The sequence below is a fragment of the Carcharodon carcharias genome, chromosome 21 (assembly GCF_017639515.1).
Source record: "Carcharodon carcharias isolate sCarCar2 chromosome 21, sCarCar2.pri, whole genome shotgun sequence".
NCBI classification, from domain to species: Eukaryota; Metazoa; Chordata; class Chondrichthyes; order Lamniformes; family Lamnidae; genus Carcharodon; species Carcharodon carcharias.
This window is the reverse complement of record NC_054487.1, coordinates 10,661,149-10,677,350: the sequence shown is the minus strand read 5'-3', so window position 1 is coordinate 10,677,350 and position 16,202 is coordinate 10,661,149. Positions and strand designations below refer to the sequence as shown.

Below are 16,202 nucleotides of genomic sequence, written 5' to 3'. Positions count from 1 at the left end.
AGGTAAAATACCGGCGGGGGCAGGGTAGGTGACAGTTAATTGGCCAGTTAAAGACCTCCCAAGGGTAGGAGGGCCGCCCAACACTTCTACCGCTCTGCAAAATTTCAGACAGGGGGCGGGGGGTGGGGTGTGGTACTAAGGCTGTCTGCTGGCTTTTATGATCGCCCCCACCAACTCCCCACTTCTGCACCCCCACCCTAACCACCTCCAAACCCACTGGTGGGAGGGTGGAAAATCCATCCCATGGTGTGAAGATTGGACACAAAACTCCAGCTGAGGCCCAGTGGTTATTTATAAAAGTTTAGCATAACTTTGCTTCTGAAGCCAACAACCTTCTGATATTCACTAACAGACTGTATGAAAATTAAAGTCCCTCACCTTTTTCTTTATTACCTTTGTTACAAGCTCTTCATATTTCTTAATGAATGCTCTGTCCAACAGTCCCACAGTATAACTACTCCCACCAGTGTTTTCTCCCTTTGCTATTTCTTAACTCCACCCATACTAAAATTAAGAAATAGGAGAAATACACCAAAGAGTCTCTGGCATCTGTATCATCATTCATTACGATCATGGCTGATCTTCTGCCTCAATCTCCACTTTCCTGCCTTAATTCCCTTAATTAAAACTCTTGTCTACCTCAACCTTAACCCTCAGCGATGGAGTATCCACAATCCTCTGAGGTAGAGAATTTTGAAGATTCACTACCCTTTGAATGAAGAAGTTTTTCCTCATCTCCTGAGACTGTGCCCCTGTGTTCTAGATTTCTCCAGCTAGGGGAAACAACCTCTCTGCCTTCACCCTGTAAAGCCCCTTCAGAATCTTGTATGTTTCAATGAGATCACCTCTCATACTCCTAAATTCCAGACACTACAGGAACAATTTACTCAACTTCTCATCCCAGGCACAAATCTGGTGAACCTTCACTGTACACTTCCTATGCAAGTATATTCTTTCTTAAATATGGAGGCCAGCAGCACAGAGTACTCCAGGTGCGGTCTCACCAAAGCCCTGGACAGTTATGGCAAGACTTCTTTTTTCTTGTACTCCACTCCCCTTGCAATAAAGGCCAACCTGCCATTTGCCTTCCTCATTGCTTGTGCAAGCACCCCAAGTCTCTCTGAACATCAACATGTCGAAGTTTCACACCTTTTAAAAGTATTCTATTTTTCTATTCCTACCACCAAAATGAATAACTTCACACATCCCCACATTATACTCCAGCTGCCACCTTGTTACCCACTCACTTAACCTGTCTGTCTCTCTTTGCAGCCTCTTTGTGTCCTCCTTACAGTTTCCATTCCAACGCAGCTTTGTATCTTTAGCATGCCTAGATACATTACTGGCTGTCTCTTCATCTGATTCATCAATTTAGATTGTCAATAGCTGAGACTACAGGCCTGATCCCTGCCACACTCCACTAATTACAGCCCGCCAACTGGAAAATGTCCCATTTACCCCTACTCTCTGCTTCCTGTTCATTAACCAATTCTCTATCCATGCTGATGTATTATCCCAACATATCAGCCTTTTGTGTGGCACCTTATTGAATGCCTTTTGGAAATTCAAGTTATCTACATCTACTGGTTCCCCTTCATCTGCCCTACTAGTTATATCCTCAAAGAACTCTAATTAATTTGTCAAACGCAGTTTTCCTTTTGTAAAACCATGTTGACTTCGTCTAAACATGTTATGATTTTCTAAGTGTATTGTTAAGACTTCCTTAATAATAGATTCCAGCATTTTCCCAACTGGTGTCAGGCTGTTGTTCCCTGTTTTCTCTCTCCCTTTCTTCTTGAATAGTGGTATAGCAGTGTTACATTTGCTAGCTTCCAATCCGTTGACACCATTTTATAATCTAGAGAATTTTGGAAAATCATAACCAGTGCATCCACTTTCTCTAACTGCCTCTTAGAATCCTAGGATGTGGGCCATCAGGTCCTAGGATTTGTCAGGTTTTAATCCCGTAAATCTCTCTAATACTTCAAACATGGACAAAAGAGCTGAACTACAGTGCGAGTGACTGCCCTTCACATCAAGGCAACATTTGATCAAGTGTGGGACCAAGGACCCCAAGCAAAACTGGAGTCAGTGTGTGTCGGGGAAAAGTCTCTGCTAGTTGGAGTTATACTGAGCACAAAAGAAGATGGTCATGGTTGTTGGAGGTCAATCATCTCAGTTCCAGAACATTGCTGCAGGGGTTCATCAGGTTGTGTCCTAGGCCCTTTACCAATTTAGCTGCTTTATCAATGCCCTTCCTTCCATAATAAGGTCAGAAGTGGGGATGTTCGCTGATGATTACACAATGTTCAGCACCATTCGCAACTCCTCAGATACTAAAGCAGCCCATGTTCAGATACAGCAAGACCTGGACAATGTCCAGCTTGGGTTAACAAGTGGCAAGTAACATCTGTGCCATGTAAGTGCCGGGCAATGACCATCTCCAACAAGAGAATCTAACTATCACCCCTTGACATTCAATGGTATTACCATCACTGAATCCCCCACTATCAACATCCTGGAGGTTACTGAACTTGGCTAGCTATATAAATACTGTGCCTAAAAGAGCAGGCCAGAGGCTTGGAAGCCTGTGGCGAGTAACTCCCCTCCTGATTTCCCAAAGCCTATCCACCACCCACAAGGCACAAGTCAGGAGTATGATGGAATACTCTCCACTTGCCTGGATGAGAGCAGTTCTTAACACCATCCAGGACAAAGCAGCCCACTTGATTGTTACCATAACCACAAACATTCACTCCCTCTACCACTGACGCACAGTAGCAGCAGTGTGTACCATCTACAAGATGCACTGCAGGAATTCACCAAGGCTCCTTAGGCAGCACCTTCCAGACCCATGACCACTACCATCCAGAAGGACAAGGGCAGCAGATGCATGGGAACACCACCACCTGGAAGTCCCCCTCCAATTCACTCACCATCCAGACTTGGAAATATATCACTGTTCCTTCACTGTCAAAACCCTGCAGCTCCCTCTCTAACAGCAATGTGGGTGTACCTATGCCACACGGACTACAGCAGTTCGAGAAGGCAGCTCACCACCTTACCTTCAGGGTAATTAGGGATGGGCAATAAATGCTGGCCTCGCCAGCAATGGCCTCATCCCATGAATGAATAAATTAAAAAGCTCCTTTCTCTATTGATTCAATGTCTTTGCCATTTCCTCATTCCCCAGGATAATTTCTCCTATCTCTGCCTCTACCCATACAGGCAATGTGAACCCACATTTATTTGAACTACTCTCCTCCTATTTATATATTTGTAAAAGCTCTTATAATTTGCTTTTAAATTCCTGGCTAGTTTACACTCTTTCTATTTTTTTCCCTTTATCAACGTTTTGATCACCCTTTGCTGGTTTATAAAACGCTCCCAATCCTCAAGCTTACTACTTTTTTTTGCAATATCATAAGCCTCTTCTCTTAATCTAATAGTGTCCTGAATTTCCCTTGTAAGCCACAAATCTATTTTTGGATGCTGAGAGGATATTTTTCCTTGTGGGGGAATGTCGAACGAGGGGACACTGTTTAAAAATAAGGGGGTCTCCTATTTAAGACAGGAAAGAGTAGAATTTGTTCTCTCAGAGAATTCTCTTCCCCAAAGAGCAGTGGAGGCTGGGTCATTGAATATATTTAAGGTTGAGTTGGATACATTTTTGATCTACAAGGAAATCTAGGCTTGTTTTGGGGGTGGGGGGTGGGGGGGTGGGGGTGCAGAGAGGAAAGTGGAGTTAAAGCCACCGTCAGATCAGCCATGATCTCATTGAATGGCAGAGCAGGTTCTATGGGCGTAATAGCTTACTCTGGCTGCTGTTGTTCTTATGACTATTTCTTGCTGAGCTTTTGGTTTTTAATGGAATACGTTTTTGATGAACATTTTGAATTGTTTCTTTAAATGCTTCCCACTGCTTACTTAACACCCATATCCTTTAGTTTATTTACCCAATCTACCTTAGCCAACTCTCTTCTCATACCCATGTAATTGGCTTTTTTTTGGTTCAAGATTCTTGTTTGGGACCTAAGTATGTCCATTCAAAGTTAATTTGGAAATTCAATTGCATTATGATCGCTTTTTCCCAGATGATCTTCTACTATGAGATTACTAATTAAACCTGTCTCATTGTACAGTGCTAGATCTAAAACAGCTTTATCCTTAGTTGGTTCCATAGTATAATGTTCCAGGAAGCTGTTGCAAAAGCATTCTACAAATTCACCCCCTTAAACATTCACTCCCTTCACCACCAGCGCTCAGGGGCAGCAGTGAGCACCATCTACAAGATGCAATGTTACAAACTGGCAAGGCACCTCCCAAACCTGCAACCTCTACCACCTAAAAAGGAAAAGGGCAACAAATGCATGAGAAAACCACCTGAAAGCTCCCCTTCAAGCCACACACCATCTTGACTTGGAACTATATCGCCCTGTACCTTCACTGTCACTGGGCCAAAATCCTGCGAGGATATATCCTTAACCCCAGCACTGCGAGGATATATCCTTAACCCCGGCACTGGGGAGACAACATAACTATCAGGACTCCTGTTTGTGGCTGCAGAGAACAGTATATATCCTCTTCACTATGCTATTCCCTGCCACTTCCACATTCCCTTTTACTTCCCCCAATATGAATGACCTCCTTTGGTATGATCAGTTTCCCTACCCTCCCTGCAGTCTTTGTTCTCAACTATTCAGCAAGGAATATGCTGAGGCTTCTACACCCTGGGCTCCCATAGCTGCTCTACTCATAGTCATGCCTCCTCTCCCTAACCACTGACCAAACTTACACCACTATCTAACCTAAGGGTTGTGCATACCTCCTGAATCAAAGTGTCCAGGTATGTCTCTTCCTGATGCATCATCATGTCACCAGCTCTGAAGTAAAGTTCCTTGAGCTGCAGACACTTCTTGCAGATGTGGTTGCTCAGAATCTTGCTGGTCTCCACCAGCTCCCACATGCTGCAGTTACAACACATATCTGCCCTGCCAACCCTGTCTTCCCTATTTAATTAGATAACACTTTCATAGACTCTATTTTAGTTTTATAACTAATTGCTTCATCTGGTTTATCTAGTTTTAGATTATCAATTTACTAAAGTAATCTATATTTTCCCAGCTTCTAGTTTAAGCCACTTTCCTAGCTTAAAGAGCAAAAAAAGAAAATACTCACCACCTGGTCATCTACCTGCTGCCTGTGATACTACTCGCAATGTTCTTCGCTCCCTTCCTCCACTTCCATGCCTTTTATCCTCACTGCTTTCAGCCTCTGTTGCTGCTGTCTCTCTGCTCTCAGACCACCGCCCCTTTTATCCCTACTGCTCTCTGCTGCTGATCCCGCTATCGTTGTGCTCTCGGACCTCCACTCCTTTTATCTCCACTGTTCTTGGACTCTGGTCCTGTTGTCGCTCACTCTCAGACCTCCACCCCTTTTATCTCCACTGCTCTCAGCCTTTGGTCCTGCTGTTGCTGTGCTTTCAGACTCCACTCCCACCCCTTTTGTCCCCAATGGCCTCTGGTCCTGCTATCGCTGTGCTTTCGGACCACCATGTCTTTTACCCCCACTGCTCTCTGCCTCTCGTCCTTTTGTTGGTGTGTATCAGACCTCTGCTCCTGCTATCCCTGCTGCTGTCGGAAGCTGCCCTTGCTCTCCATATTTCAAGAAAATCATGTTTCAGCAATCCTCTGTATTCGGAAATGTCTCCTACCTGCTCACACTTTTCATAATACCAGGGCGGTGGGAGGGATAGGGGCAGTTAAAATAGCTCTTGAGCTGACCATTCCCAGTTTTAACCTGCTCATTAAAGCAGGAGGCAGGAACATACATCCAATGCTGGCCAGAGTCTGTTTGGCACGTGAGTGTCAAGTCATGATGACACCATTGGGATTCAACTGCCATTTTAACTTAGTGGCCTCAGTGCGATTTTGCAGTCAGTGGGAATGAGGATCCAAGTCAGGAGAAGTTCAAATAGGTTTTTTTTTAACTTTCCTTGTGGGGGTTGGAGGAGGAGGAGGAGGAGTGCTTTTCTATGTCCCACAAAGAAAGCTTAGGCCTGCACTAGTGTGAACTCGCCATTTCTGCCTCGCCACCCCCCCCCCCCCCCAATCTCAGTCGTGAATGCTAAGCCACATGGATTACGTTAAGAAATTATTGAATGGGAAGGAATCAGGAGGGGAATATTGAGGGAGAGAAGGAGACGGATAGAGAGATTAGCTGTGGAGGCCAATCTCTTTTAGCACAAGGAGACGTAGCAACAGGCTGACATTCACTGCTCCCTCCCTGCAGTCTCTTGCTTTCTGCCCACGTCCTGAGGGACAACACTCAAATTATTAATGTCTTAAAGATGAAAGGCGGCATGAAGCCTGCTGGCAATCAAGCTGTGCATCTCTGGCACTCAACCAACTGAGATCCCTCTTTCATGTGCTAGCTGATGAGGTCATGTGTTTCCTTTGATGTCCTCCATCTTCAGTCTCCTCGGAGTGAATCGCTCACTTTCCCTTCTGGTACCAGATTATCTTTCCTGATCAACTGACCTGTAACAAAGAGCTGGGATTTACCCAGAGCTTGCCAAACATCAGGAACAACAGGTCTGTGGACTCTACATCTTTATCCTTGGATACTGGATTAGAAGTGAATGAGTGCAGCTTCCCTTTTTAAACTCTTCGGCGCTGTCAATGAACAAGAGATTGGAAGCTGCATTTCAGATGAACACTTATTCACAACATGTGGAAAAGCAGCTTCCGGCATCTGAATTGAACCTGCTGGCGGTGGGATGGAGCAGAGATAAGCTAATTCCCTGAAGATCCTTCAGCTCTCCTTCCTTCATTTAATGTTGGTTGTATCAGTGAGAAAAGCTTTTGTACAGTGCACATCTCTCACCACCCTGTGGCCGCTAACAGTCACTACATGGGAAGCAATCTGGAACCATCCAAGGGATTTCACATCTCTTCTGATTCATGAATAACATTTGACACGGACGGCTGTGTCAATATTTGACCAAATCTGCTGGAAATGGCCAAGGATGACGACTGGAAAAGACACCCAATGTCCTACAAATGCCACGCAGGCTGGGCTTTTAGCAGAGGGTCAGAGAATATGAAAACTAGTCAGTCATGGATGGTGCATTATTTTTGCTGATAAACGCCAAGAGCCCAGAATTAGGGCTGACTGCATGTGTTAATGAATGAGCCAGCAGGTATGACAACTTAGAACCCACCTGTCTTACAGTATCAAGCAACGCCCAGATGTTCTCCTCTGCCTTTTAAGCCCCAAATGAAGTCTATGAATAGTTCCTCACGGTGCTCTCTCACTCACATTCTGTCTCGAATAATTGTTCACTTCTCTCCCCCTCCTGATTCCTGTTGCATCCTGTCCACAATACCAACAAACATTCAGCATTACTCCCTGGAACTCTGCTGAACTCTTCATAGGGGTATTCTCACCTGTCCCACGGGAAGGGCCCTGTCAGGTATCCACAGATCTTTCTCATATTGGATACTTTCTTTGCCTCTTTCCTTTGTCTATTCCCTCATTTCCCATTTCCTACTGTGTAATGCCATAATTTCCCCCTTACTGGCTTCCTAAGGTAATTGATTTTCAATGGACTGAACTTAGATTCTCTATCAATGAGATTGATCACTGAGGATTCTGTTACTTAGCCTTAACATAGGACTGTTCCTAGTTTTCTTCATGAAGTCTCATTAACCAATAATTAGTCTAAGTCAAAATAAGAACAGAGGTGAGAGAGCTGGACAGAGCCCCACCCCCCCCCCCCCCACCCTTTCCAATGGCAAACTCCAAAATAATCATTCCCAACTTAAATAGCCTGGCACAAACACGCAAGATGATGTGGATTCCTGATGACCAGCTCCTCTCATTATGGAATACATCCAGGGCACTTCTCAACTGCCCTGGTTTTGGTGGGTGAATTTTCATCTTGTCCTGCTGCCTTGTTCAGGAACAGGATTCCTGATTTTTAAAATGCTCTGCAAACATACGAATTTGGGAGTTAAAGGAGTGGGTGAATCGAGCAAATCTGAAGTTTTGTTTTTGCCTACTGTTCACACCGTATATTTATGGTACCAGCAGATGTGCCTTTGGTATTGCTCATGATTATTGGTCAACAATGTATCATGGGGAAAGTAATGTGAAGTAAGTGTGAAAATTCACATGAGGTGCATAACGGCCCACATGACTTTCAGATATCATGGCTGATCTTCCACACCATTGCACTTGGTGCCTCAGAGGATGAATTGCAATGTGACAGGAAGTGAGTGTCATGCTTACAGGATGTGTGCTCTATTTGGAGTAGTTAGAATACGTTACAGATGAGCATATTTTATGGTGTACTAACGATGTGTATTTACAATTTAAGCCATTGCCTGAATACAATGAACTTTGAACTCCCCGTTTGAGCAATGTGAAGAAATAGCAAAATTGGTTTTATGGATCACATAAAAAATGTGCTAATGTATAAATAATGAAAGTGAATGAAACTGAAAGTTGTTTGAATGCTTGTGACACTTGACACAATTAAAATGAAGCGATCATGATTTGGTTGTTAGCCTCTGTTCGAAGGAGCCCATACATCTGGCTTCCAAGTCTACACATTGAACAATACGTTCCTGTCCCACTCTGTCCCATTCAGCATTCACCTTCCTTTGGACTTAACCTCAGCACAGAAAACAAATTTCAACCCCGCTAAAAGGGAACAGTGGGTTAACTTTTCAGCTGGGACATTGCTGGAGCATAAGTTTTTGACTTTTCTTTTCTAGCTACTGACTGATGTGTCATAGTTTCATAGTATTTTCTGTTCTTATCAGGTGTTTAAATGGGGCTGTGTTACATAGTGAGTTAGATGGTCATTTTGCTCCCTAGAATGGGGGTCTCACCAGTCAGGGTGTGAGAAAGGGAATGGAATTACCTTTCCTCAATCACGATCATCGTAAGACTCCCAATATAGAAATGATATATTTGCTCATGAGTCATGGGGATTTCAATCCTCATACGTGAAACTACTGCACTTGCACAAAAAAACTTGGATTTATATAGCACCTTTCACAACTTCAGAAGCATTTTATGGCCAATGAACTACTTCTGAGGTGTAGTCTGTGTTGCATGTAGGAAAAATTGCGCCAATTCATGCACAAATGAGCCACGGTTACTACAAAGTGGGTACTTGGCTGTAAAATTCTTGGGACTTCATAAGGTCATGAAAGATGCAATATGAGGGAACAAAATGTAATATCTCCAGATTTGCAGATGACACAAAGCTGGGTGGGAGGGTGAGCTGTGAGGAGGATGCAGAGATGCTTCAGTGTGATTTGGACAAGCTGAGTGAGTGGGCAAATGCATGGCAGATGCAGTATAATGTGGATAAATGTGAGGTTATTCACTTTGGTAGCAAAAATAGGAAGGCAGATTATTATCTGAATGGCTATAAATTGAGAGAGGGGAATGTGCAGTGAGACCTGGGTGTCCTCGTACACCAATCGCTGAAGGTAAGCATGCAGGTGCAGCAGGTGATAAAGAAGGCAAATGGTATGTTGGCCTTCATAGTGAGAGGATTTGAGTACAGGAGCAGGGATGTCTTGCTGCACTTATACAGGGCCTTGCTGAGACTAAACCTGGAATATTGTGTGCAGTTTTGGTCTCCTCATCTAAGGAAGGATGTATTTGCTATAGAGGGACAACAGCGAAGGTTTACCAGACTGATCCCTGGGATGGCGGGACTGACAAATGACGAGAGATTGAGTCGATTAGGATTATATTCACTGAAGTTCAGAAGAATGAGGGGGGGATCTCATAGAAACCTATAAAATTCTACCAGGACTAGATAGGGTGGATGCAGGAAGGATGTTCCTGATGGTGGGGGAGTCCAGAACCAGGGGTCACAATCTGAGGATATGGGGTAAACTATTTAGGACTGAGATGAGGAGAAATTTCTTCACCCAGAGAAGGGTGAGCCTGTGGAATTTGTTACCACAGAAAGTAGTTGAGGCCAAAACATTGTGTGTTTTCAAGAAGGAGTTAGATATAGCACTTGGGGGCAAAAGGGATCAAAGGGTATGTGGAGAAAGCAGGAGCAGGCTATTGAGTTGGATACAAAGGGCCAAATTCCTGCTCCTAGCTTCTATGTTTCTATGATTGGAGGTCTTTCTATTTCTAACGGAAAGATTGCTTCCAATTACTACTCCTAACAAAAATGTAATTGTGTGATGCCACATTTAGAATGCACCTCATTGTGGAATGCAGTGTAGGAAAATGTAACCTGAACCAAACCCTTGCTTTACATGAACTGGCTAAACCTGATGCCGACGTTAGACTCGAGTAGTGTTCAATTCAGCGCAGACATTCAGCAGCACAACCCTTTGTAAAACTGGTTCTAGAGCCTTTTTTTTCTCAGAGTGCTTTAACTGGGATATTCTTCACCAAGCCCTGGGCTAACTACAGGGAATGTTATGTTTCCTTGCAGATGACCTCACCTATCGCTGGCTACTGAACGAGTTCCCCAAGTTCATCATGTCTGGCAGGCGGCGTTTTGTTTCTCAAACGACCGGGAATCTGTACATTGCGAAAGTGGAAGAGGCCGACATAGGCAACTATTCCTGCATTGTCACAAGCCCATCCATCTCCAAAAGTGTTTTCAGCAAGTACATCCCACTCATCCCTCAGACTGACGGTGAGAACTTTCATTTTTGTAAACACTTCTCTCTGAATTGCTTCGCTTTTCAAGGGGGCAGAAAGAAAAATGCAAGCGTCCAGATGGGGTTTATTTCAGGCCATCAGTGAAAAGCAATTTTGAGCCCAATATGGAAACCACTCCTTAAAGCATGTTGTTTAGAACAGAGCCTATGAGTTTTGTTATAGACTGCACCAATTTACAACCACGAGGCAGAATTTTGCATGTTGCAGTGATTTGTGAGTGCATAAATATAATACATTTTTATATCTATGTATATATTATATTTATGTGTGTGTGTGTGTGTGTGTGTGTGCGCGTCTTTATAAGATAGTCACCAAGAAATTCAGTGAGGAATTCCGAAGAAACTCCTTTACCCAAAGAGTGATGAGAATGTGGAACCCGCTATTATAGGGAGTGGTTGAAATGAATGGTATAGATGCACTTAAGGGGAAATTCGAAACGCACATGAGGGAGAAGGGAACAGAGGGTCACGATGGTAGACTTAGACAAGGAAAGATGTGATGAAGCTTGAGTTGAGCATAAATGTCCACTGGTTGGGCCAGTGACTTCTTTCTGTGCCATAAATCCTATGTAATGTGAAATCCCTGCAGGGCGTTGATTGCTCTCCCTAACTTTGGACATGGATTCCTGGCTCAGAGTTCCACACAAGTTTATCAGATCTTGCTTGCAGGAGATTGAAGAAGGAGTCTCACTAGCAGATTATTGAAGTTCTTCATTTTCCCAGGTTTCCCATGAACTCTGCAATGTAGAAGAGCCTGAAGCACCAAGTTCAGACAGTTACTCGTTGTTTAATCTGCAAGTTGGAAAGACAGAACCAATATTTGTCACAATGAAAGTAAATGGCAAACCTGTTAGAATGGAAGTGGACACAGGAGCTTCCACTGTAGTAATTGGGGAAACATACCTTCGGATATTTGAATCATGGTGAACATCAATTAAGTTTAGAAGAAACAGCTGCCAAGCTAAAAACATATGTGGGTGCAGATATTCAAGTAAAAGGCATAAGCAGAGTAACCGTCCATTATGGTAGCCAATCGGCAAAGCTGCCTTGATGGTGGTAGCAGGTGAAGGGCCAAACCTCCTGAGGCAAAATTGGTTAAAGGAGATTAAGTTAGAATGGGCTGAAATTTTCCATTTGAGACCAAGTGGGTTACCAGAGCTACTTAGAAAGTACACCACAGTCTTCAAGGATGAACTGGGGTAAATCCAGGGCCTGCAGGCCAAGGTTCATGTGGATCCGGAAGGAACGCCTCGCTTCATGAAGGCGAGACCGGTACCGTATGTCCTGCGAGAATAAGTCGACATTGAACTGAACAGACTAGAGAAACTGGGCGTTATACAATCTGTTCAGTTCTCAGGATGGGCAGCACCCATAGTCCCCATCCTTAAACACAACCAAAGTGTCTGAATTTGTGGAGACTACAAACTGACAGTTAATAAAGTCGCTAAGCCAGACAGGCACCCCAGTTCAGAAATTAAAAAGACCTGTAGGATAACCAGCAGGAGGGACAACGCACACAAAACTTGACATGAGTCATGCTTATCAACGACTAGAGTTGATTAATGCCTTCTGGGAATTTATCACAATTAATACCCACAAAGGGTTGTGCCAATGTACACAATTGCCTTTCAATGTCTCCTCCACTTGTGCCATCTTTCAGAGAACAATGGAAAGCTCACTGCAGGGACTGCCCCAGCTTGTAGTCTATTTAGGCGATGTATTGGTGACAGGATTCACTGAAAAAGAGCATTTGGCAAACTTAGAGGAAGCCTTAAAACATGTCTTGCAGGCTGGAGTGCATTTAAAAACAGAAAAGTGCACGTTCCAAGTAAAGGAGGTAATCTATTTGGGTCACCGGGTAGATTCACAGGGCCTCCACCCGATTGAGGAGAAAGTGAGAGCCATAAGAGAGGCACCTGCACCAAAGAACGCCTCAGAGCTCAAATCATTCCTAGGAATGATCAACTATTATGGGTGGTTCTTACCCAATTTGTCTACAGTGCTGGCCCCCCCTGCAGTCTGTACTCAAAAAGAACTAATGTTAATCTTGGGAGGTGCCCCAGAAAGAAGCTTTCAGAAGTAGTCATTTCCGATAACAGCATGGCATTTACGAGTGCTGACTTTCAACGGTTTATCAGCCTCAACGGTATCACTCATGTGAAAACTGCACCATACCACCCTTCCTCAAATGGACTGGCCGAAAGGGTGGTTCAAATGTTCAAAGCAGGCATGAAAAAGCTAACTGGCGATTCCTTGGCAGCCAAGCTAGCATGCTTTCTTTTTCATTACAGGACTACCCTTCATCCAACAACAGGTGCAGAGTTATTGTTGAAACACTGCCTCAGGATGAGACTGAGCTTAATGATGCCAAATTTAGAGGGGAAGGTGGAAAAGAGTCAGGGAAGCCAGAAAACTAGACACGTCTGGTGAGAGGAAAATTACCTTGGGAGAGCTGGTATGCGTGAAAAACTTTGGGCAAGGGCCAAAGTGGTTACTGGGTGAAATAAATGCGGTGACCTCTATCTTACCACATGCAGGCGGAAGGCCAGATCATCCATAAACATATGGACCATTTAAGGAAGAGAGAGATAAATCATCAAGACTTGGTTCTACCAGTGATCATGACTGGGTCTGTGTTTCCTGTTGAGGATACTCAACGTAGGACTGACATGCCTGATGTTCCTGTAAGAGTTGAGGATACAGATTTGCAGGTGCCCACTGAAGCAGCTGATGTTCAGGCAACTCAGGAATTTGTGGAATGTCTACGAGATGGCTTTTTGGAGCAGCTTGTGGTGGAGCCCACTAGGGAACAGGCAATTCTAAATTTAGTGATGTGTAATAAGGCAGATTTGATAGGGGAGCTTAAGGTGAAAGAATCATTAGGAGGAAATGACCATAATATGATAGAATTTACCCTGCAATTTGAGAGGAAAAAGCTGGAATCAGATGTAACGGTATTACAGTTGAATAAAGGCAACTACAGAGGCATGAGGGAGAAGCCGGACAGAATTAACTGGGAGATGAGCCTAGCAGGAAAGACAGTGGAAAAGCAATGGCAGGAGTTTCTGGGAGTAATTTGGGAGACACAGCAAAAATTCATCCCTAGAAAGAAGAAGCATACTAAAGGGAGGACGAGGCAACCATGGCTGACAAGGGAAGTCAGGGACAGCATAAAAGCTAAAGAGAAAGCATACAATGCGGCAAAGAGCAGTGGGAAACCAGGGGATTGGGAAGCCTACAAAGACCAACAGAGGACAACTAAAAAAAAAATAAGGAGGGAGAAGATTAAATATGAGGGTAAACTAGCCAGTAATATAAAAGAAGATTGCAAGAGTATTTTTAGATATATAAAGGGTAAGAGAGAAGCAAAAGTGGACATTGGGCCACTGGAAAATGATGCTGGAGAAGTAGTAGTGAGGAACAAAGAAATGACGGAGGAACTGAATAGGTACTTTGTGTCAGTCTTCACAGTGGAAGACACGAGTAACATCCCCAAAGTTCAAGAGAGTTGGGGGGCAGAGGTGAGTATGGTGGCCATTACCAAGGAGAAGGTGCTAGGAAAACTGAAAGGCCTGAAGGTGGATAAATCACCTGGACTAGATGGATTACACCCCAGAATTCTGAAGGAGATAGCTGAAGAGATAGTGGAGGCGTTAGTGGTGATCTTTCAGGAATCACTGGAGCCAGGGAGGGTCCCAGAGGACTGGAAAAATCGCTAATGTAACCCCCCTGTTTAAGAAGGGAGTGAGGCAAAAGACGGGAAATTACAGGCCAATTAGCCTGACCTCAGTCGTTGGTAACATTTTAGAGTCCATTATTAAGGATGAGATTTCAGAATACTTGGAAGTGCATGGTAAAATAGGGCAAAGTCAGCATGGTTTCATCAAGGGGAGGTCATGCCTGACAAATCTGTTAGAATTCTTTGAGGAGGTAACGAGTAGGTTAGACAAAGGAGAGCCAATGGATGTTATCTACTTGGACTTCCAGAAGGCCTTTGACAAGGTGCCGCACAGGAGGCTGCTCAGTAAGATAAGAGCCCATGGTGTTAGAGGCAAGGTACTAGCATGGATAGAAGATTGGCTGTCTGGCAGGAGACAGAGAGTGGGGATAAGGGGGTCCTTCTCAGGATGGTGGCCGGTGACTAGTGGAGTTCCGCAGGGGTCAGTGTTGGGACCACAACTTTTCACTTTATACATTAATGATCTAGATGAAAGAATTGAGGGCATCCTGACTAAGTTTACAGATGATACAAAGACAAGTGGAGGGACAGGTAGTATTGAGGAGGCGGGGAGGCTGGAGAAGGATTTGGACAGGTTAGGAGAATGGGCAAAGAAGTGGCAGATGGAATACAATATGGGCAAGTGTGAGGTCATGCACTTTGGTAGAAAGAATAGAGGCGCAGACTATTTTCTAAATGGGGAGAGAATTCAGAAATCTGGAGTGCAAAGGGACTTGGGAGTCCTAGTCCAAGATTCTCTTGAGGGTAACTTGCAGGTTGAGTCAGTAGTTAGGAAGGCAAATGCAATGTTGGCATTTATTTTGAGAGGACTAGAATATAAAAGCAGGGATGTGCTGCTGAGGTTTTATAAGGCTCTGGTCAGACCACATTTAGAATATTGTGAACAATTTTGGGCCCCGTATCTCAGGAAGGATGTGCTGGCCCTGGAGAGGGTCCAGAGGAGGTTCACGGGAACGATCCCAGGAATGAAAGGCTTAACGTATGAGGAACGTTTGAGGACTCTGGGTCTATACTCGATGGAGTTTAAAAGGATGAGGGGGGATCTGATTGAAACTTACAATATACTGAAAGGCCTGGATAGAGTGGACATGGGGAAGATGTTTCCATTAGTAGGAGAGACTATGACCCGAGGGCACAGCCTCAGAGTAAAGGGAAGACCTTTTAGAACAGAGATGAAGAGAAACTTCTTTAGCCAGAGAGTGATGAATCTATGGAATTCATTGCCACTGAAGGCTGTGGAGGCCAGGTCATTGAGTGTATTTAAGACCGAGATAGATAGGTTCTTGATTGGTAAGGGGATCAAAGGTTATGGGGAGAAGGCGGGAGAATGGGGATGAGAAACTTATCAGCCATGATTGAATGGCGGAGCAGACTCAATGGGCTGAATGGCCTAATTACTGCTCCTATGTCTTATGGTCTTATGGTCTAACTCCGGAACAGGAAGTTCCTGACAAAGAATCTGAAGTTGTGAAGCTGTGACATTTCACACGTACCAGGAAACCACCTAAAAGACTGAACTTGTAAATTCTTTACCCAGTGTAAATATTAAGTTGTCTTAAAAAACACCCAAGAAGTGTCTTCACATCAACTCTGTCATTAATAGCACAACTCGGCCACCATACAACAGAAATCCTAGCTACCTGGCAGATATGCAGCTTCGTTGAAGTCACTAATGAGAGCCTGAAGGGGGGGACGCTGCCAGTTATTTGCATTACTCACTGCCCTTGCTAATTGGTAGGCACTGTGGTCAA

General features: G+C 44.1%; 1 protein-coding gene across 5 annotated transcripts in view; it reads left to right on the top strand.

Annotated features, from left to right (window-relative positions):
• cntn1b (contactin 1b) overlaps window positions 1-16,202 on the top strand; it is an 836,554-nt gene that overhangs the window by 371,307 nt on the left and 449,045 nt on the right. For all 5 annotated transcript variants that reach the window (XM_041216323.1, XM_041216321.1, XM_041216322.1 and 2 more), the window contains one exon: window positions 10,481-10,687. In XM_041216323.1, coding sequence (XP_041072257.1) covers window positions 10,481-10,687 — 207 coding nt within the window. The remainder of the gene's footprint in view (window positions 1-10,480; window positions 10,688-16,202) is intronic.